Source organism: Platalea leucorodia (assembly GCF_965183815.1).
Source record: "Platalea leucorodia genome assembly, chromosome: 6".
In the NCBI taxonomy this organism is placed as follows: domain Eukaryota; kingdom Metazoa; phylum Chordata; class Aves; order Pelecaniformes; family Threskiornithidae; genus Platalea; species Platalea leucorodia.
The window spans coordinates 1810760-1833459 of NC_138828.1; the positions used below are offsets into that span (position 1 = coordinate 1810760).

Here is a 22700-nt window from a genome sequence, read left to right on the forward strand (position 1 = left end):
TTTGCAGAATGAAATGTTGCTTTTTAAAACAATTTTTCAAAAACTTTTTTGCATTTGGTATTCTAGATTGTTACAGATCAGTCACAGTGGGGTTTGTTGTTTCGGGGTGGCATTAAGAGAACATTCTGAAATTCAATTTTTAAAAAGCAGAACTTTTTAATGCTGAAATTGTCTTACAAGCGTAACGGCTGCATTTAGCACAGGCCAGTGTCTAGTGAAGGCAAACCATTTGATGGCTTTTACTTCAGCATCCTTGTTCTGCAGTGAAATGTTGAGGCTGTCTTGAGAATCACCAGCTTGAGCTGAACACTTCAGGGAATTTTTATGTCTTCCTTGCACACATTTTGAGTACCTTTTTTTTTTTTTTTGAGTGTTTTGCTGAACTGGGATGAACATGAGCCATATACTTACACTTTAAAATCTTCTTGAAATATTGCTAGAGTCATTCGGAAGCACTAAATGATACAGGTTGGACAGGACCTCTGGAGTTCATCTGGTCCTTAGTTTTAATCAGAAAAACACGTCTTTGGCAAAAGCTGAGAAAAAAACCCCACCTACTGCAAAAAGAGGCTGTCTCAAGTATATATATTACTCTAAAATCAATACACCGCATGCCCTGCAAGATGTATAGCAGCCATGCTTTTCTTTATGCAGCCCAGGATACGGGTGGCTCTCTGGGCTGCAAGCACACCTTGCCAGCTCGCCTCCAGTTTAACATCCACCGCTACCCCCGAGCCCTTCTCCGCAGGGCTGCTCTCACTCCGTTCTCCCCCCCGGCTGCACTGATACCGGGGATTGCCCCAAGGCAGCTGCAGGGCTTCGCACTTGGCCTTGTTGGACTTGACGAGGTTCGCACGGGCCCGCTCCGCGCGCCTGTCAGGGTCCCCCTGGATGGCACCCCTGCCCTCTCGAGTATCGCCTGCAGCACTCGGCTTGGGGTCATCCGCAGACTTGCCGAGGGGGCACTCCATCCCGCTGTCCATGTCACTGAGGGAGATATTAAATAGTATCGGTCCCAGTACGGACAGAGCAATAAGCTTTGGGAATGCAGGCAAGGCGGGCTTGGACAGGCAAAACAGGTCTCATGTTCTCAGACTACACGTGAAGGACAAAGGACTGGATGGAACGGGTGTGGGAAGCGGGGAATACCTCGAGCTCCGAAAACCTTTGCGCTCGGGTTTTCAGCAGAGCACAACAGGATCAGGCATCCATATTTGATTAGATCCTTTAAAAATCCCAGCCTAGATAAAACGCGTTATAAAAACCATCTGCGAAATCAGAGCTCTTCCGGCAGCTTTTCTGCCCGTTGCTCCCCAGATGTTTTCCTTATTTTCTGGTATTCAGAAAGGAACATACTTTGGGATGACACAGCTTGAAAAGTTGTCGGTTTTCCTTAATTGTGCAAATATGTCATGATCTGAAAGGTACCCCAATTTACCTGAAGAAGGACTGTCCTGGGCAATGACCTTACCTGGTATTTGGCCCCTATAGACCCTCACAGGATGAGGCACGGTGACGCTCCCATCCCGTAGCAGATCTGCATAGGCCGGTCCTCGCACTACGCTGCGTTCCTCACTGATTTCAGGAGCCTCTGAGAGATGCTTCCAAGGTTGCGCTCTGTACGTGCTGAGTTCTGTCAGACTGAATGGGCCCTAAAGGTGTTTTATCTCCTGCTAGTACTGAAATGGCAGTCTTTTTAGGTGACTTATATCCCCCCCCAAAATAGAATTGAGTTCCCCCCAAAAATGTACCACGAGAGCCACTTTTAATCTCAAATTCTTATTCTCAAATTTTCACTCCTATTTATTTCTCTAGCTGCAACAATAATCAGCATCACAGAATTTAACAAGAGGGGCAACCAGAAAGGGGAATACATAGGATGTGACTGAAGATGCTTACTCTCTGCCACTTGGGCAGGAACCGGTCGGCATTCAGAATGTCCAGGCAGAAGCAAGCTGAGTACAACCACAAGAAGACCCGGGAACCGGTGAGTTCAGTTCAAATACTCAGACTGTATCTCCAATGTCGCAGTTAATGAGAGTTAAAGAGTAACGGACTGACACGTTGGAGGAACAGGCTTATGCTTCACAGAAGGAGCTAAAAGAGTAGTACCCGCTGCTGAGCAAAGAGAATTTTCTGTTAAATCAAGAAGCGAGTTTATGGGATTAGTCTTGCTTTTAGCAGAGGACTTTTTTATAAATCTCATTAGCAGGCATTTTGGTCTAGAGATAAAATGATTTCTTAATGCAGCAAGGGGGACGCCCTCAGCCGCGCCGGCTCGGGGCTGCCCTGAGCCCCAACAGCCGAACGCCCAGGAGGGCGCGCAGGCTCAGGGCCCTGGCAAGGCTCGCGATTCCCTCCTTTTTCCAGCTCCACAGTCTAGCTGGATGCTACAAACAGCAGTGATGTTTTCATTGTCCGATATCGGAAGAAGATGGTAGGTATTAACAACAAGTAGCCTTACGTGCTGAAACATTACCCTAAATATTGTTCAGGCAATCCTGTTTCAGCTGCTCTGAGAGATTCACAGAAGAAAATGAATGAATGCTCTCCTCTTCATCAGTGAGTATCCGGAGTAATTGTATCGGAGTCAATAATTATAGTTCTCTTTTTCTCTTATGTCACAATAAATGGAAGGTAATCCCATTGTAATCACGGCTTTGCGCCAGCTCGGTTGAAGAGCAGTGAGTCATCACCGACTGCAGGGGAGTTGCCACTGGTTTAAGCTGGTAACATAAAGGGCAGAATTTAGTTTCCTATTTACATCAAACGGTCAGATATTACGCAAGTTGCGCATCTCCTTCAAAACAGAAACTTCGTAACCTTTTTGTCAGAAAGGGCTTACAAGGCCTGAGTTTCACTGCACCATAAATAAACTCTGCTCGGCGTAAATCACTTAGTTCACAGTATGTTTCACTTAATCCCATCGTTGCAGGGCTCTTCTAGATCCTCCATTACCAAATCCTGCTGGTTATTCACCCAATTTCCTTTCTTAACCGTCTTCCCCTCCTCCTTAGCATTTTGACAAGCTTGATCCTGAGGCGTCGGGTAGTCGGCAACCGGCAAAACGGCATTGCTCTGGCCTCGCTGAGAATAGACCTCCCTGTGAACGACCTTCCTGGAGCAGAGCTGAAGTTTAAAGGCTGCCTGAAAGCCTCGGCGAAAGTTCTCGTTAAAGAAACCGTAGATGATGGGGTTGACGCTGCTGTTGAAAAAGGCCAGCCAGTGAGCAAAGGGATAGATATAAATGTTGATGATCTGCAACTGGATATCTGAAAGGTTGGTATAGTCTGAGAGCATCATCAGAGTCCACAAGGGAAGCCAGGACAGGGTGAAAAGCAAAGTCACGATAATGAGCATTTTGATGACTTTCTGCTTCTTTTTAGACGTGCTGTGCCGCTGCTCCCGGCTGTGTTTTCCCACCACGGGCATTGCTGTGTTGAAGAGAGCAATGCTTATCCTAGCATACATGATGATAATAAGCGACAGGGGAGCCAGGTAGATGTTGGCAAACAGAACCGTCGTATAGATCTTTCTCATTCCCGGGTCAGGCCAGTCCTCCTGGCACCAGTATACAGGGCGGGTTTCATTGCCGTAGCCGAGGATCACCCTGAAATGCTTCTCCTCTTGCACCTGCAGCATGACCGCAGAAGGACACATGCTCGCGACGGCCAGAATCCAGATGACCGCTATAATGGCGACCGCAGTTGGAATGGTCAGCTTCTGCTTAAACGGATAAACAATGCATCGAAACCTGTGGCAAAGACACCCGGGGACACAGGCGGAGAAGCCATTTGAGGAACGCTTAATCAAACAGGCAAGCATACATTACACATTTTAAATCGTACGTTTTTTAAAAAGTCTAGGTGGAGTCATCTCCTCATCCTGCATAAACCAGTGGAGTTGCATTTAGTTGCTCCGTTTAAGAGCTGTGTCGGTAAAAACAATCTTAAAAAAAAAAAAAGAAGTTGCATTTGCTATTAAAATGTCCTCCTTTTGATCTGTCTCTGTATCAGCCTGCTGCTTCCGCTGCTTCCTTTAACCAAAGCAGGTACTAGTGCCTCTGCTATCTAGCTTGATAGCTAAGGAACAAACCAGTTCTAGGCGGCCAGTGTAGCCCAGCTGTACCATCTTTAAGAGGTAACAGTGGAGGAGCAAATTGCTGTGGCTGCTCTTTAGACCCGGCCACCTTTTGTTTTGCTCAATAGCCTCAGGAACAAAATATGTCTAATTTATTGCAGTGTTGTGTGGATTAATGAATCGGCCTCAGCACGGTCGGGTGGCCAGAGGGAGATGAAAGCGACAGTTTACGGTCTCTGCATCATCTTACCTGTCCACGGCAATAGCAACTAGAGTAAAGACAGAGGCAGAAACAGAGATTCCTTGGACCATCCCGCTCACCTTGCAAACCAGGCTCCCAAACGGCCATCCTGGAAGGAAACAGGCAAGTCAACTTGCCGCCGTCTCACTGCAGCACCGTGCTTATATGCATAAGAGGAAATTTCCACCCCAGAACTAATACGTTTCTTTTGCTCTGTCAGGCCAGAGCAGGGGTTAGGGAGGCAGAGGTTATGTAAACAAATGCTTTGCCAAATGCCTCGGGTGAGTTTCTGATGTTCCAAAAATCAGCAAAGCAAACCTTGGTGGTTTAACATCCCGTTCAAATGAGATCTCAAGACAAGAAAGGGAATCGACCACTACAGTGGATCGTTCTCTGCATCAGGCTCATACCCTCCACCCCGTCTTCCTAAGCACATAACCTGGTAACGGGAGAATCCCTTCCTAAAGACGAGGGAGGTGGAAGTCAGCAAGGACAGCCCCAGTCAGAAGGTGGGTTAGAGGCTTCTCCTCCTCACCTCCGACTTCCAGTGACTTGAAACGCCTACAGAGCCCACTCAGAAACACGCACCCGGCTCTCGGGGCCGCCGGGGAGGCCAGCACTCGGACACGCCGGCGAGTCCCCCTCGCGCTCTTTCTGCCACGTGGTGCCAACCAGCCTACCTGCAATGATGCTGTCCAGGAGGGTGGTGGGCATGCAGAAGATTCCCACCAGTAAATCGCTGACAGCCAGGTTTAAGATGAAAAGGTTTGTGACTGTGTACATATGTCTGTTCCTCAGGACAATAAAGCAAACCACTCCGTTGCCAACCATACAGAGCAGGAAGATGAGGAGGTAAGAGACGATGAAGACAGCTGCCACTGAAGGCTGATGAAGGTAGAAGTCCACATAGGAGACGTTGCCTTCTAAGTAGAGGTACTTGTATGTCCCATTATAATTCAGCGCGTGAGGCCAATCGAATGAAGAGTTTGAGTCCATTTTCTTACTTGTGTTGTAATGTGCCTTAAAAGATAGTTTTAAAAAGGTCATTTTAGTATGCTGGAAATGGATCTGAAGAAATGTGACTACTTTGGAGGTACCGTGTGCTGAAATACATGCAAAGCTCATCTATGCTCATCCCTCCATGGCTCATTTTAACAGTACACCTTCTGATAGGTAAAGCAACGAATACTACTAGTTTGATTTTACAACACAGGCGTGCAAAAGTGACCAGTAAGACTGGTGAAGGTTTTCTTACTTCTGCAGACTCTCTAAATTAAGTCCTTCCTTTCCCAAAGGAGAGGAAAGCCAGACATGATGTAAACTGGCCTATCGTGTTGCGTCAAGTAAACCAACCAACAACCTGAGCAGTTTATTTTGAGCCAAAAAAATAATCCGAGTTCTTGAGAAATCCATTTACTCAACCGTTTGAGTAATCTGGCACTGGGGCAACGGTGAGATCGCTGAGCCGTGAAAAAGAGTGATTAAATTAGAGCTGTCCGAAGTGGCACAAACCTTCCGGCTGAATGTATCCAAATCCAATCCCTTTTCATTGAAAATTAAATATTTTGGTGTACAGTTGGTATTAGACCACAGCTGATTTTACTTCCCTGCTTACAAGCTGCAGAGATCAGGAGATGAGTCTGCAAACACGAAGGACTACGCTGTGTTTGTAACGCGCTGAAGCACAAGGCAGCTGGATTCATTTCCTAGCTCTGCTGCTGAATTCCCACGTGATCCTGGGGAATTCGTAGTCTCTCCGTGTTGCGGTTTTCCTGCTATAAAATGCGAGTAACACTTTTCCCACGTGGTTTATTCACATTGTAAAGTAAATTCTCCCAATTTCTATTTTATTAGATTACCGTTGGCAAAAACTGCAAGCTTTTTCTAAGGTAGACTTTTTCCAAGTCTGAACTTTCTTGATATTGTATCGTCTCGGTTTCAAGCTACAAGTGCCTACGCTTGCTGCGTTGTAGTAGCAATGCTTTTGCTGCTGTGATGGCTTGAACATAAGGGAGGCGAGACTTTTTATTCGACCGCTTGATGGAGCTGAAAGAATCGCTTTAAGGCAGGTACAGAATTTGTATGCCCCAAACTTCCAGATTTAACTGATTGTGATTAACTTTGTAGGCCACAATCTGTTTTCCTGCCCTGTAGAACCTCTAGTTATATGAGACGCCGCACCGAAATTCTAAATCAAATCTTAACCGTGACAAACTTCTAACATGTATATTATACCACTCCCATGGAAACGGTATCAGTCTACGTAACAGGCCAGCACTGGCATCTTGACATTTACAGCTGACACCAGATAACTTGACTTGGAAGCAGCATTCAAAAATTTTTTTCCACATTTATTTTATCTACCAGAGGGAGACACCTAAAGAGGCAGGGGGATGGAGGTGCTCCTGACTTAAAAGAACGGCTCCTGACTTAAAAGAATAGCAAAATTAATTCGTGGCAGAAGGCATAAAATTAATGTATGGGTGCAGGTGCCTTGAGGACACTTACAAATTCGTTAGCATAAATGGAATTTAAATTAAGGCACAAGCATCCAAATCCTTATGAGCTTGAACGTGAGGGAAGGAAAGTGCTGGCTACAGCTCTTTCCTTACGAAAGCAATCTCGGAGCGGGCCCTTTCTTGTGCAGCTGAGGTTTACTTAAAAGAGTTTCTCATTTACCTTCTGTCTCTGCCTGTTGTTCCCTGATCCATTTCCTCACAGCTAATTCTCAGGAAAGCGTTGCAGCTTTTCTATATTTTGCTTGTCAATGAAATTCAGTAACATCAAAGCCTCTGCAAGCGTTTTACTTCCAGGTAGCAAGGGCAGTAGAAAAATATTTATTCCAATATGCCTCAGGTTTGGAACAAGCAGAGTAGTGAAATAACTGTCGTGTTCTGGTGTCTTCTGCCCTTTTAGAAGTCAACGGCAGTGCAGTGCTTGTAATGGGTCTGTATTTTTACATATTCATTAAAACGTCTGCACGTGAAGGTAGGTAGACAAGAATGGGAAATCTCTCGCAAAAAAAGGCTGCTTATATGTTTTAACAAAGCAGTATGTACGAGCTAGCTGTATGAGTTGCGTATTCTCTTGGCTGACCTTTTGGAGAAAGACTGGTTATTGATCTTTATTGGGTTTATTCAGCATATTCTCAAAATGATTGAAAATAAATATTTGTATTGAAATGTATTACATGCCAAATGCTTTAACTAGCCAGAGATCAGAGTCCGCTGCTGTGGGAAGCGTCCTAATGCCAATTTTACTGTTTGCAGGCCCTGATGCATTTGCATACAAACATGCCCGAGATGAAGAGTGTCGGCAGAATTCAAATACAGATATTTGACGATAGTAGTTCACACTGTTCCTTTAATCACAGATCCAGAGCTGTGCTTTATAATACCCGGGAGATGCTGCGTCACCAAACCCCATTTAAAGCTCAGCAGCTCTCGCGCTCCCTTTTGGCCCGTGACAAGGAACAGACGTACTGCTGCTCGCTTCCCTCGTCTTCCCCCAGCCAGTTCCTCAGGATAGTGAGGAGCAGGGAGGTGACCATATCGACGAGAAGCAGAGCTTCCCAGAGGAGCTTCCTTCCCTGGGAAAGGCAGCGGGGTGCCTAGCTTGGCGTGGCTAAGCTGGATGAGGCCCCGATCTGGAACAAGGAATCTGACACACCGGTGCTTGCTCTGTAGCTCTAAGTCGCTTCTGAGGCTGCCAACCAATGGTATTAATCAAGTTAGAAACGCCAGGGCTCCTGCGTTCAAGCCTTTTCCCGATGGCTAGCGATGAGAGTAAGCAAGGAGCTTGGTTTAACACAGGGGAAGTGAAACAGCCAGAAACGGAGCAGGCGGTGCCAGTAATCTGACGCTTGTTACGTGTTTGCAGCAAACAAAGCAAGGGATGGAGCTGCCCTGGACGAATTGCTGCATTTCAGACAGTGAATGCAGCGGCACGAGAAAACAGGAGTTCTGCTCTGTGCAGAGTAAGAGCAGGACTTGTGCTCCTAGTAGGTCTCCCATCCGGTTTTGAAAATTTTGGCAAAGTGTAGCAATACACCCAACCTCAAGAGTCTGGGAAAAGTCAGGGCCTCTGCCCCTTCTCATCCTCTAACAAAAGTAAACAGGTATTTGGCTTCTCTGAGGTTCCACCTAAGGCCGTGCTCTCCAACATTTCTCTGCAAATAAGACAGCCACAAATGTATTCTTTTTTATTATTATTATTGTAGATTAACACTAAGTTTCTTCTGTAATCCTTTGCTTCCCAGGGGCGGTGCTTTACGAAAGACACCCCAGCTGGGGGAAGATGGCTTTTGCCTCACGCTGTGTGCCCAGACCCCGTAACCGACAGGACCGGTGCCGTCACGACGCAGCCCTGCAGATGAGGTAGAGGTGGCTTTCCTTCCTTGCCTTCTGGTTTGGCTTTTTGAGGGGTCTCTGATGGTACGAGGGGGGAGTCCTTTGTCATTCCATGATAGAGGAGCGTTGCTCCTCTCTCGAAAAACAGAGAAGGAATCTCTCTGGTTCAGATTTTATGGCTGCTTTGCACCTTATAGACACAACTGTTCATGGGCTACTCAGGCTTTTGCCAGGCTTTTTACAAGTGCAAATTGTTTTGGAGGTAGGACTGACAAGAGGCTTCGGTCCCTGGACTACAAACCCCTGTGGCTCATTCCGGTGCAATGGCAGTATTGTAGTGGATTAATTACTTACTATTCTGTTCATTAAGACAGCTGAAATGATACCTTATCACACCAGGAGGAATAATTTTATAATTATTTTTTGGATAAGTATCTTGGATTTTCTCTTTGTCTGCCCCTGTATTGTAAAGTAACGGCTTTCAGTCTTTTCAGTAATGAACTCTGGAACAGTTTTTCTTCGTAACTGATAAATGAGAAGTTGCAAACAGCCCCAGGGCAAAATGGGAGCTGTGTCTGTCTTACGTAGCCTGCTCACAGCTGCGCTAATGAAATTTTGTACCGTTGTGGCTGTAGCTAACGCAATGAATTTGCTGCATAAATACCATAGCTCACAGGAAATGGAAAAGGTACGTGGATTTTTATTACATTGAAGCTGAGGTGGGAAAGGATCTGCTGGAAGGAGAAACGAAGGCAGCGCCTTGTGTTTTCACAAGGTACTTGCCAGCTCAATCAGACAGTGATAAATAATTGAGAGAGGCACAGAAGACAGAAACATAAGTCACCTAACAAAAGGGAAAAAATAACGCACCGCATAGATATTACAAGATGACAAATAAGAGTCATTTCCCTCCACATGGTAATTCGATAAGGGCATTTGATAGGGGCCTCCCTACTTCGTTTAACAGACCAGACGAAAATCTGCAAAGAAGTAAAGCAAGAGCCTCCACTGGTGAGAAGGTGCCCAGCGGCACGCACTAGGGTTTTAAACGCACAAGGCTCATAACACCGTTGAACTCCCAGTAGCAGCACGCACATGCAAATGTGCAGTACAAAGTCTCATAGCGTAACCAGGACGATCTCATGCCACTGCATATGGAAAAATCGATTTTCCATTTTTACCATAACAGTTCAAGGTAATTATGAAGTGAAAGCAATTACTTTTAAGTTGGCCACATGGAGGAACTCTAGGAACCACTGGGGCCAGCCAACACTGCTTCACCTTCATGCACAACCATCTGGTTTTGTGATCTTGATTTTTGTCTGTGTGAAATCTCATCACAGATTCCTCGGAGGCTTTAGAAGCTGAAACAAAGATAAGGAACCTTCAGAGACATGAAGAACAGAAGCATGTTGTCATGGAAAAAGAAAATTTAATGGGTAAGTGCTAAAAAATGTGTTCTTCCCTTGTCCTGAGCTCTATACTCAGTAAGGGGTCAACTACAGAAATATCCTGGAGACCTTGGAAAATGATAGCGTCTCTGGTCTGCTGAAAAGTTAGAAAATCCTGCTTGCAAAATGCAGCCACTGAGGGATGGCAAAAATAGCAGTACCTCATTCTGTAAGCGTCTTGGAAATAAGGAAGAGACAAATGCGTGGATTAGCCTCTGACTCAGTGGATCAGAAAAAGCTATTGACACAGACAAACAAATTGGTTCTTGCCTAAGAAAAAAAAAAAAGTAAAAAGATCAACTATGAACATTCCCAACTCAGTAAAGTGTTATTAGCACCTATTTTTAGGAACTAAGGATGGCATGTGAAGTAATATGAGACTGGGAAGTGGTCACAAGTGACCTCTGGCTTAACAAAAAGTAGTGGTTTTGGAGGAAGCAATAGCAGGGGAAGCGGTGCGAGTGCCAGCCAGGTGCTTTGGTTGCAGAAGAGCATTTCCTATGGAAACCAGCTTAAAACCAAAACACTATTCAACAGGGCCACGCTGCACAGCAGTATGCAGCGAGGCAGGAAAAAATTCAGGGGAACAACTGACTTTGTGGTCACACTGTGGAGAAGGAGCGGGGGTTTGTACTGAGTTACCAGCTGAACAGGGGGCAACAGCAGCACGCCATACAAAAATGGCAGGCACCCTAATAACAGCCAAGCAGGAGAGTAGCCTGCAGAATACTGGAAACATCTCCATGCTGTTCAGCACTCTGCGCTCATTTCAGTTGTTGCATTTAGTGCCGATCAATTTAATTTGGCATGAGGGCAGGTTTAGAGGAAGTCATGGGAGAGATCGGAGGGCTCAGAAGTATGTCCTACAGGGAAATATTGCGAGATAAGGGGTCATTCAATCCAAAAAGGGCAAATGTGGCAATATGTTCCCCCATTTTGCTGTACGTTTCAGAGACACTTCATCACAGCATCCTACATATCAGTAGGTTCAACCTGAAGGATTTATGGCTGCAGTTTGTCGCAAGCAGGGCTCATGTTTGTGTTCTCTTCCAGAGAAAGAGCGAGGCTTCAGCAACAGCCAAACAGCAAGTTCCAGACTGAGGCTCAAGTACCTGACAGGCAGAAGTGCAGAAACTGTCACTAACAAACTGCAGCACTTGGGGTCAGCAAGATCGAAGCCCTGGGCACGACAGCCTTTTCCCCCCCCCCGTCAAGATTTCCTTACAGTATCATGAACTTCTTGGAAATTGTTGTAAGGTATGTTTTAACTTCATTTTGCACTTAGGGTCAGTTCCCCATAGAAGCATAAGTGTTCAGTCTGTGTAATGCAAGCCTTGGACTGGAAAGTACAAACTCTGAGGATATTCCTGAATTAAGGTAGTAGAACTTAGTCCTAAAGGATTTTATTTACCTTCTCATACCTCAGAATTTCCATGGTATTTCACATGAAATACTTCTGTGTGTCTTATCTCAAAGTAAGCAGTGACTATCACATGGAAACAGTAGGCTTTCAGCTGGGAGAAAGGAGCTAGTGAAAGAAAAACCACACTAAAAATAGCAAGTTAAAATAATGTTTTTCTTACTGACGTTTACATCCATGAAGAAAAACAAGTACACAGTGAGAAGGCAGTTCCTCATTTTTAAATGGGCAATCCCAGGGAGACGTACCAATCTTGAAGCTGCAGGCAGAGCTCTCATGAATGGACTTAAACTGTTTATCCTCCCCTAACAGTCATTTATCGGGGTAGTCTGAGCTGAGACCAAAGAAAATATTTTGCCTAAGTATATATTTTTTAAAGATGTTAAGCTTCTCCTATCCTCTCTAATTATGAAGAACAAGGCTATCAGTAGGATTGCTACAATAAACATGAGGAGATTTAGTTGCAGCTAACTCATCCTCTTGGGCTGGCAAGAGAAAACATTGCACTGAAAAGCCAAATCTCAACTGTAAATCACAAGATGCTAATGGCAGGTGAGGCGTTCACAGCACGTTTGTTACATTTCTCGAGAATATATGATTTTTTGTTCCACCCCGCTTCCTTCTTCTGCCATTCAAATGATATTACGCAGCTTCCATGTCAAACACTGATTTTATTACCATACTAAACGAGGAAGAGGAAAGCTCAAAATTTACCGTGGCAAAACCTTGCTATAGCTAAGCATTTTCTGCCATTTGCTATTCGTTGACCTTACGATGCCAGTGTATGAATTGTATCCTTTCAAGCACATACACATGACCAACTTGCCCAGAAACATTCGGAATCTGAAGCGTCCCATTTGGCTAATGGTTCAATATGGGGTGGAAGTTTGTTGGATTACTTGGGTTTGCCTTTCTTTATCCATCAGGAAGCTGTATGACACTGCACAAGGAGAATGGGGATTGATAGAATAGATACTGTGACAGTGCTTTTAACATAAGCTGAGCAAGTCCTTGTAAAATGGATAGTAGCACAGAAAAATTGAAGTTATTTGCTACTGAAGCATCAGGTAAACACAGAGAAAAAGTTTTCTGTATGTGTGTTATATTATGTGATACCTGTAACACACCATACATGACCTTGTGGAGAGTTAGAGCTTAGGCTGTTTACCAGTTGCTTGTCACTATAGTCCTATTTTTTGGCTTAACACTTAGTCAACCTTAAAGCTTCCAAATGTGAAGTTTTTCTATTCAATATGTCACAGGCTGTTTTAAACGATGACTAAAATCTCAGCCAACTGTTCCCTGAAGTAAGGTTAAAGATTTCCCCACACAGACACACTTATACAGCCACTTCATTAAGCAGCCTTAAAAGTCATGAGGTTTTAGCTCCCTTGAACTTGGAAATGGCTTTTTATCATCTTCCCAAGAGCTCCCCTAAGACCATGCACTACCCAAGTCTCAGAGTACCACATCTATCAGCAGCCTTTATGCAACTGGAATCCCAGGAGTCTTTTTAGCCTTAGTCCTGTCCGCCAGCAGTAGGGTGAGAAACAAGGATGGCGCTACCGCAAATGTCAGCGGCACAGGGGAAAATAATCCTAAGGCACTCAGTTGAGTAGAGTGCAGGGAAATTACCCCACATACTCTGTATACAGCTTGGCCTGGTCATAACAACAGACTTACACCAAAGCCTTAAACCCATAGCTGCTGAGTCAGGAACCTAGCACATATGAGAGAGAATATCTGTTTAGAAGAGGCTCAATACCTAACTGAAAGCTATCGTAATTCTTACTGAGGCTGAGGTAAAGTATTATAACCTATTTACTGTGTTTCATGTTTTGCCACCCGAGAGTCTTCTCATCCTCCTGATGTAGCATTATACTGAAAACACAAGGACTCTGAGAAATTTCCTTTTGCAAGTTAGTGCAATTGACTTGGTGCTTAGGACACGTTCAAAGATATTCATGCTTAGGGTATCTTCCTTTTCGAGGGTTCATCCTCCCCCACTGCATAATCGAGCACTGGGGTTGCTACAACAAAGGAATGAAGGCTGTACGAGCCTGAACTATGCAGAACGCCAAGTGCACTCGTCCCCTCTTGCCTTTGCTATTCAGATAGCAGTCAGCAGAGAAGTGATGACTGTCTCATTAACTTAAGTGGGTCTTTGTGGCTGAGCAGTAAACTTGAAGGAAAGCGCTGTAGGAAAAAGCTAATACAGCACGAGCAGCGTTCTCCCTGTTCACCAGCACAGGCATAGCCACCGAGTGCAGCAGCATTAGCAGTGTTTTTAAAGTAGGCTAGCAAACCTCTCGGATCTCTCCTCTCCTTGGCTAGCGTTGGCTGATCAAGCATACCCACTGCTCCTCTGAGCTGCTGAGCATGATGCTCTTGGTGCCCCCTGCTACACCCTCGTACCCCGCTTTTATTTCTCCATTTCAACATACTACCTGGGTTCAGAAGGGGAAACAAGCCCCTAGTGAGAAACATTCAGTAGAACTAAGCTATTTCAATTAAGCTCTCCTGAGATCCAATCTGTAAGTAGCAGCTTCCCCTCCATCATGTCAAATTGGCCAGGGACCCCACAAAACATCATGTGAACTGGTCTGAGCTTTTTTTCACTGGAGAGATACTCCAGTGAGCACTTAGCAATAAGTGTTGGGGATGCAGCTACAAGAACAGTTAAGTGATCCGTGCCAGGCTTTTTGCAGCCCTGAATTCCCCACTGATGGGGCAGTAGCTTCCTAAATTGCCCCCTTTCCAGCACAGCAGCCAATTTTTACCATCCCCAGTCCTTCCATATCAGCTGTATAATAGGCACAAAGCCGAACCATCTGGTCTTATGTGCAGGTTAAGGCCCTGTACGCAAGTCACACCCTGTCAGAGCACGCTGGTGGAGATGACAGCCATGTCACCTGGAGTATCAAAAGTGAACTGAGTCATGGGGGAATACGTAGAAATAAGCAGCAAGTGGAATCATAGTTGAGGCAGAGGCTGCTAGGTGGGACAACCATGAGAGAGTCCTCCTGCAGAATAAAATTAGCAAACCAAATCAGCAATTTAGGAGCCCATCAGTCAGGCTGCAAGGTAGTTCAGTAGGTGCACAGGAGCAGGCACTCTCGTGAGGCAGTTCATGCCAACCCCAAATTGGGGGGGCACAGGGGAGCCTGTAACCACTGCGGAGTCAGTGACCAGAGCTCAGCCCAGGGTTCGCCGACACCAAGTTATAGTCTGTACACAAACATGGCACAGACAGGTTAGTTTTTAGCTTAGTTTTTACTCCGCTGCAGGGCTGCAAACTGCCACAAGATATGGCAACCAGATCTGCTGTGTTGTGTCCTCAGCAGTAAGCCTCTAAGGAAGCAGTTAAGTGCTTCCTCATGAAGCGTTAGGTGTCCCTACGGGAAGCCCCGTTCTGTGACATGGGATGATGCTGTTGGGAAGAGAAGGTCCCGAGTCACCAACGAAGCAGGTCAGCCCACTTACAACCCATCCTTCCCCTGCTGCCAGCTGCTCCAGGTAGCTGAGGAGCCAGCACTGCCTTACAAGCAAACCCCCAGGCAGAGCTGGCAGCAGCGCAAGTAGCTCAGGTCCCAAAACAGAGCAACTTGCCCAGACTCTCAGTCCTCCTTGGATCAAACCCAGACACAACTGAAACATGACTTCAACAGCAACACTAAAAAAGGCTGCCTGATTTTAAGCCTTAACTCGTGTTGTTTTGTGTCCAAGTTACACTTGTATTTCGTGGTAGCAACAGCAGCTACTGTCACACAGGTAGTGCTGTGTGGGCAATAAAGGGTGACACGCTTGATGCCAGCAGAATAGTAACTGGAAATGCTAATTCAGGCAGACATTATTGCAGCCATCCCTCCAGGAGGAGTTCAGCATTAACAATTCAGGAGATCCGATGGGCTATCAAGAAGTTACTCTCACTATGGCAAGCTGAGAACAAAAAAACAGCATTAAGTCAAAAAGAATAACTCTACACAAGCATAAATTCAGAGATCTATACAGAAGAAACAGTGGGCTTGTGACAGCTTCCTGAAGTGCTATCCTCAGCCCAGGATTCAACACACTAACACTTCAAGCCAAACAGGATAGCATTTTCTCCTGGAACTGAGGGCTTGGACAATAGAATTTGGCAGTATTGATGACACCACCTCCTGCATGGCTTTTTAAACATTATGAAAACAAAACTTGGTAAGATACAGGTATTTTTTTATTTTATTTATTATTTCATTTCACCCAGAGAATTGGTTTGTATCTAGAATTATTGAAGCGGAATGAAGGATTTCTCTTGTCATTCCCATCCTCCTTTCTCCTACCTAAGAAATTGTGAGCTGCCAGCAGCCTCAACCAAAACAATACCAATGCAAATAGCACACCACAAGGGGTCTTTGCACTAGATGATATCTATGCTTATTGTGAAAAATGAGCAAGAGGCATATCATTATTTGATTTTAATCTGTTTTAGCAGGGAGGTGTTATTGCCCAGCGTGAGACAGGCATGAAAGCTAACAGAGCCCATAATCTGGAGTATATCCATTTTTTTTCTTCTTAGCTAGGAGACCCACCTCAATACAACACTCATGTTGAAAATCTCTTACTTGGTCTACCTACATGAGAACACAAGTATTTTATTTACAGATCAAGGGGGAAGGGGAGTATCTATAACAAGACCAGACAAAGCTACCCAATAAGTCTCCTTTTTTGACCAAAATCACAGAAACAGGTCCCGAGTTAAGCGACCGACACCCTCCTGCCAGATATTTGCCATGATTACACACAAGCAAAGGTGCATGTGAACTACCATTGCAGAAGAATGTTTCCCCCACACCAAAGAAAACCCCCAGCCTACTCCAAGTAGAAGTAAGTCTTAGAGTAACAGCTACAAGGCCTGCTTGTTCTCAGCCAGGGCTTGAGCTAATGCTGCTTTTGGGGTCACTTACCGTCACATGCAATTAATACCTTAAGTCTAAAAATACTGACGTTGTTTTGGGCAGTGTAGCTCAAAAACACAGCCTTTAACCCCCTCTGTACCACTTGGTATCTCCTAGTTCAAACCCAGCCAGCTTCGCACTTAACGTGAAACTAATTGCAGGGTTTGCATTTTACATCAGGGATGACTACTTAGAGCTTATTGCAATTAAACAGCATTTTTACCTCCTCACCCAAGTTGCCAGGTAGTGGAATACCTGATTGTTTTTCACTAGAAATTAAGCGAAACAGTCTGCCTTGCCAAAGGGCAGACTAGGTGGACTACCTGTGCAGCAAGTCAGTGTTGAATCCTAACTCTTAGCCACAACCAAAGGTCAGATTTGTCCAGAGCCAAGAGCTGTAATCTTAAGTAAGGTATAGACTAAACAGAAGAAAAAAACCTGTCCATTAAGGCTCTAGCAAGGCTTTAACCTGCACAGTACCATCTCTCTAGAAAGAGATCATCATTTGTAGAAGGACGATGGAACAGCGGAACAGAGTGAACTCTTGCTGTACCTTCCCACTTGCTAACTGTTCACTTCCACTGACTCGGCACACCAGCATCTACATCCACACAGTTACTTTAAATACTCACTTATAGACTAGTCCACTGGTTCTTTCAGTGAGTTGCTCTAATCATTTGAATCTATTTAGTATTCTGGAATTCCCATTTACTGCCTCAGAGACTTGATTTTCATCATGTACTGAGCAATTTCCACCACTCAGATTTTATGCCTCACCTGGATAACAGTGATAGGTACCTCCAATACAGGTCAGAGATTTTAGGTGCTCCTGCCATACTGAGAGGCTGCCTCTCAGTAACCCGTGGGATTCACGCTCTGGAGTTTGAGGTGGTTTTCTGGCCTAAGGCAGCGATTCCCCACGTAGTCATCCCTGTCCCCTTTGCTGTGTTGCTCCAGGTACACTCCATCCTGCCAGGGATGATGGGCAGAGAGGCACTCAGCACTAGTGACATGAATGAGCCCAGCAGTTTCACTGGCATGGTAAGCTGTCCTGCTTTCCTCATCTCCCCTTTCCTGATGACCCCTTTTGTCGCTGATGAGCATTAAGCGTTATTTCAGCAGGTTACCACCACTCCCAGACCTCAATGACAATACCTACTGGAAACTACCACTGCGTGCGCCTTTTGCAAGTTAACCATGCATAGGCATTTCGGCTCCAAAAAGGCTTGCTCTATTTTGCACCTGCCCTCTGAGGTCTCCATCAAAGTGAACCCGAGTTCACAGGATAAATAAACCAAGCTCTCTCCACTCCCCTAAAGCCAATTCTGGTCAGCAAGTGATAGCTGAAGCTCTGGTGTGCCACAATTGTTCCCAATAGCATTTGCTTCTGTACTCAAAGCAGCTTATGCTGCTATGTATGTTGTATTTCATGGGCCATTAAGCTGTCTTCATCCATTAATTCAATTATGTACCTCGACTAACCTAACCTGTACCTGCCGTATCATGACACCGCTACCAGCGGGTTGCTCTAACCACCTAGGTTTATCCCCTGGAAGGCAGCAGCAAAACAAGCACCCTCTTACCGTATTGACTGGGGTCTCCTGATGACTAGTTGCATTTCAATGAAACCTTCAGCCTTCAGGATTTTAGGCTTCGATTTTAGAGACAGTTGAAAACCAACAGTACAGGAACCCCTCCCTTCTACATGATTGCCTTCAACAGAGACAGCTGCACTTCTGTCAGTGCAGCACTCAATACCTTTAATTTACCAGGTCAGAAAGCTAGAATTAGTCAACAGGTTGAAGATAAAGAATACTCCTATAAGGAGAGGTCAGGCCAAAATTTTCATAAAACCTTACCCTGAGGTTTTAATGCCATGTGGGAAATCATTTTAGTCTATAAAGTCACCTACCATTACACAACTAAGTCACCTCTCCTGGTTTAAAGGCATGAACGCAACATAGGATTTAGGATGTGCAATAGGCATAAGGTTAACTAAGCCAGGATTTGGGACATGCAATAGCCATAAGGGAAAACAATCAGATAGCGGCTATGCCTCAGGCAGCACAGACTAGAATAAGTTTTCCTTACTAAGTTACTCCTTTGGAGAAAAGCAGCAGCACAGGTCCATTCCTTAGGTTTGAGATGCCATCTTACAGGTTTTAATTGCAAGCCTCAAGAAATGCTTCTCCCTTGCCGAGAGTTACATTCAATTAGTCACCCTTTCTCCTGCAAAACACTTGACACTCATCCCACTGCATTTTCTACTTGGCAGCCCCCCAGTAGGGTTCAGATTTCAAGAACAAAGCACTGTTCTTCAGATAGAGTTAGATAACAAGAGGTACTTCAATCTCCAGATACTTTTCTCCTACTGGAGGTAGTCTGCTATTGGTACAAAAGCAAAGTAAGAACATGTAAAATTTGTTAGTCCCTGAGGAAAAAGTGACAGTCACCCCTTGGAGACCCGTTCTCATAGAAGTAAGTGTCACTAGACTAAAAGGGGTTGTCCTTGACCTAAAACACCCCAAATGTATGTTAAATGCTAGTTTCCCTCTTGATTCCATCCCAAATAACATATACATCCAGGTAGTCTTCTCCTCTGTACACCTGTGCATGTTTGGTGTTTTATCTGAACAGTTACACTGCTAGCACTAACTGAAACACAGCCTAGACTAGTAGAGATAGAGTCAACACAAAACTTAACCTCAAATACTCTACTAGGCTTTCCACACAGCAAAATTAACCTAACTCTGATTCCCAGCACAGAATTTACCCACACTCAGCAGGGCGACTGTGTTAACTAGCAGCATTCAACAACTGACCCTGAAAACATTATTACATGGTAGAGTCAGTCAGGAAGAAGCAGACGAGGTTACACAAATGGCTCTACTCACCCCTCTTCCACAGCAGCGCTCTCAGTGGCGACAGGCTTTTCTTCACAAAAACCTGGAGCTCTGCACAGGGATGAAGCAGCCAGCCCATTTAGGCTGGCACTCTCGGCAGCAGCGACGTAGATGCTTTCCCCATCACACCCGCTGGTCCTCGCTGGCCATACAGCTGCCTCGTCCTCCCTGCCTTTTGAACCACAAAGCCATTTGACTCCGAGGCAGCTATCGCCACCCCTATCCCCCCCAGTGCACAAGCTGGTCAGTATTGCAGCCTCGCACTCCCTGGTGCCAACTTCAGCCGTGTGCGGGGGGGGCTTGCTTACCACAAGGCAGACACCCAGCACCACCCGGAGCCCCATGCAGGCAGTGTTGTGTCCCCGAGGAAACTGGGGCACCCCCCACCTCAGAGCAGCAGGATCAGCATCCCACCTCACCCACAAAGACCTGTTGCTAACAACGTGCCCGCAGTTCTACCTCAACTCCCAGGTACAGCAGAGAGGGAGGAACAGCCCAACCCAAGTTTAAGGCAGCCCCCACCCCACTCACGCAGGACCCCCCACTTACAGGTGCCAGAGCTCCGCAGCAGCCGCTTGTTCGGCACGGCAAGGAGGAAGGCTGCAGCCCCAGGCGCAGCAGAGAGGGGAGAGACCCCGCAGCTCCTGCCTGATGCAGGGAGGAGGCAGAGGAGGAAGGAGGGACTGGAGAGAAGAGCCCCCAGCCAAGCTGCCAAGCCCTGAGGCTGGAGGGCTGCCACCTGCAGCCACCCCTCACCTCGAGTGGAGGGGGATGCCTGGTTTGCACATCAGGGCTGGGTTTCTTGCCTGTGTTTCATTGCAGAGCCTCCCCCTTGTGCTCCTTCTGAGGCATCCCTTTGCCTTAGGAAGCTCCTTATCAGGGTCAGGGAGTAAGTCACCTCCGCAGAGCCAGCCCTGGCACCCCCCAGCCATTACAGCTGGGGGAGCAGCTGTCCGGAGCCATCCCCAACACACCGAGTGCTCCCCAGCACAGCATGCACCTCTCAGGCTCTAGTCCTGCCTGCTGAGCTACAGCACTGAGCTCCAGCCCCTCTGGAGAGTGAGCAAGGGCAGCTTTTAAATCAGCAGCAGGAACCCAGGGGATAAGAACAGTCTGTACAGCCCAGGCTCAACTGGTTGGCCCTTGTATCCCAGGTAACAGGCTTTGCCTTGCCTGTTTCTGCCTCCCCAAAATCCAGCTCCCCACCAGACCCCCTAACCTGCACTGGTAATAGCTCCCAGGGATGCTGCTGGGATGGGTTTCTCCCTCCTCAAACAGCTGAAGGGCGGAGGAAGGGAAGCTCAGGAAGGGCAATGAGCTCTCCAGGCCCAGCTCCCATCTCCACATCCAGAATAAGAAAAGCAGCTCCAGGGCTCTGATGTAAACTGGGGAAAGCATCCCTGCTCTCAGGGGGCTCCCCACAGTACCACTCCATGGGTGCAGGGTACCAAACCAGCCCTTTTAGCTGAGCTAGGCTTAAACAGACAATAGAAACCTCACCAGAGATCAGGGCAACAAGGAGTTCTGCCACATTCCCCTAAAGTTTTAAGTAGACTGACAATTTGACCTCGCTGCATAACCAGGGCACACCTGGGGTCTCCTGCCTTCCTACAAATCAACTGCAGTGCCTTGTTCATCTTGGGTCCGTACTCTTAGCTATCAATTCAAGTGTTTGCACATTAAGGTAATTCAACAAGAATCTGAAACCTCTCTCAAAGCCTTCAACATAAGTACTATTTCTCCTTCCTTTCTCCCCATTTCTCTGTAACCCACACTCTCCACTGGTAAAAGCAGGACCTTTCTTGTTAGGAGTTAAGTGAAATAGTTAATCCAAATGAACTTTCTTCCAGATGGTAAAGGTCATTCCTGGGATGCAAACAGCCCTTCATTTTGCAAAAGGCAAAACTTAGAAAACCAGACCCTCCCACTTGAATCCAACCTGCACTACAGGGTATGCTTTATAAAGAACAGGCAAAGAACATGCTCCAGCCTTGTTTTATCAGCAAGTAAAAAAAAATTAAATCTCATACTGTTATTAACTCAGGTAATGCACACAGATTGTGGTTATACTAAAAAGCAAACAAACTTAAACCTAATGACAGCAGGAAACCAGAGCCCCCCCCCCCCCCCTTCCACATGCACAGCTCCCCAGTACCTGAGTAGGGGTCCAAAGAAGTCCAATAACACCACCCAAACAAAAACAAGAAAAAAAAGCCAGCAAAAAAATGTAAAGACTAACAAGAAAAAACCAAGGATTCCCAACACAGCTGTCACTGAAGTGAAAGCCCAGCCCCCTGGCCTGAGCTTAAATACAGAGCAGGGGCCAATGGGGAAGGGCGTGTGGGTGGTGGGGCTCCAGGTGGGGCCGTCGGGGTGATGGGGGCCTGGTGGGGCCCTCCCGAAGCCTCCGGCCGCGGCTGGAGCCCGGCAGCTCCGGCATCTCCACAGGCATCCCCAGCGCTGGCTTCCCAGCAAGGCCGTCGGCATCCTTCGGAGCGAAGGGTGAGGCAGAAACACCGTCTCCATTTCGGAGGTGTCAAAGCGTCTGCTCTGCGGTGACGCACGGTGAGAGCAAGCGGCGAGAAGCGCGCGTGTTGTGTGTGCTGTTAACAGTGACCCTGCACGCGGGGGTCTCTGGGATCTCTATCGTTCCATCGATGTGGTGAGTTCGGTCCCTTTCCTTCTCGTGAGAGTAGGAAAACAATGGATGGGCACAGGCTATGAACTAAATATTTACAACTTGATTTGCCTAGTGTCCTTTAAATCAATCAACAACAGTTGAAATCAGACAGACCCATTTAAAATCATAAATGTAGGAGAAACATTTTTGGCTTTTCCAGATCCCAGACCCATCCCAAGCACATGAAGCGTGAGTCCCGGGCTGTCAGGATTTGCGGCCGGCAGGCGGTCTCTATGGATTCTGTACAGGGATGGGAGCATCAGTCTCGCACTTAGATTAGGTATCTATATTTTGTTATACGCCTCGGAATATGCCGTGAGGCTTGTAACAGTCCCACCTGGCCTGACGAAGAAAAGAAATCATCTGAAATTTAAAACACCTCACTCAAAAGAAGCCTTTTCTCCCAGGAAAAAACGGAAATGTCCCCATTGGGCTGGAAGCGCTGTTTGCGTGCGCGTGCGTACGCTGAGACGTGCCGCTGCCCGGGGCACGGGGGCTGCACCCAGCAGAGCAGGACTCAGCTTTGTGTCCCAGGCGAGGCTCACGGATGCGATGGTGTGAATATTTGCTTTCTGCTCCTCAGAATGGCTCACAAAGCGTCGATGCGTTGTGGGACTATCTTGCGGTCTCATTTCTTCT

At 46.4% G+C, this 22700-nt stretch overlaps 1 protein-coding gene across 1 annotated transcript; it reads right to left on the reverse strand.

The window, feature by feature from the left end:
• Positions 1–2913: 2913 nt before the first annotated feature.
• Positions 2914–5317, reverse strand: NPFFR2 (neuropeptide FF receptor 2; the record flags this gene model as incomplete). The annotated part of the gene is made up of 3 exons (XM_082315270.1): positions 2914–3754; positions 4331–4430; positions 5002–5317. The coding sequence occupies 3 exons, from the start codon at positions 5315–5317 to the stop codon at positions 2914–2916; spliced, it is 1257 nt and encodes a 418-aa protein (XP_082171396.1).
• Positions 5318–22700: the final 17383 nt, after the last annotated feature.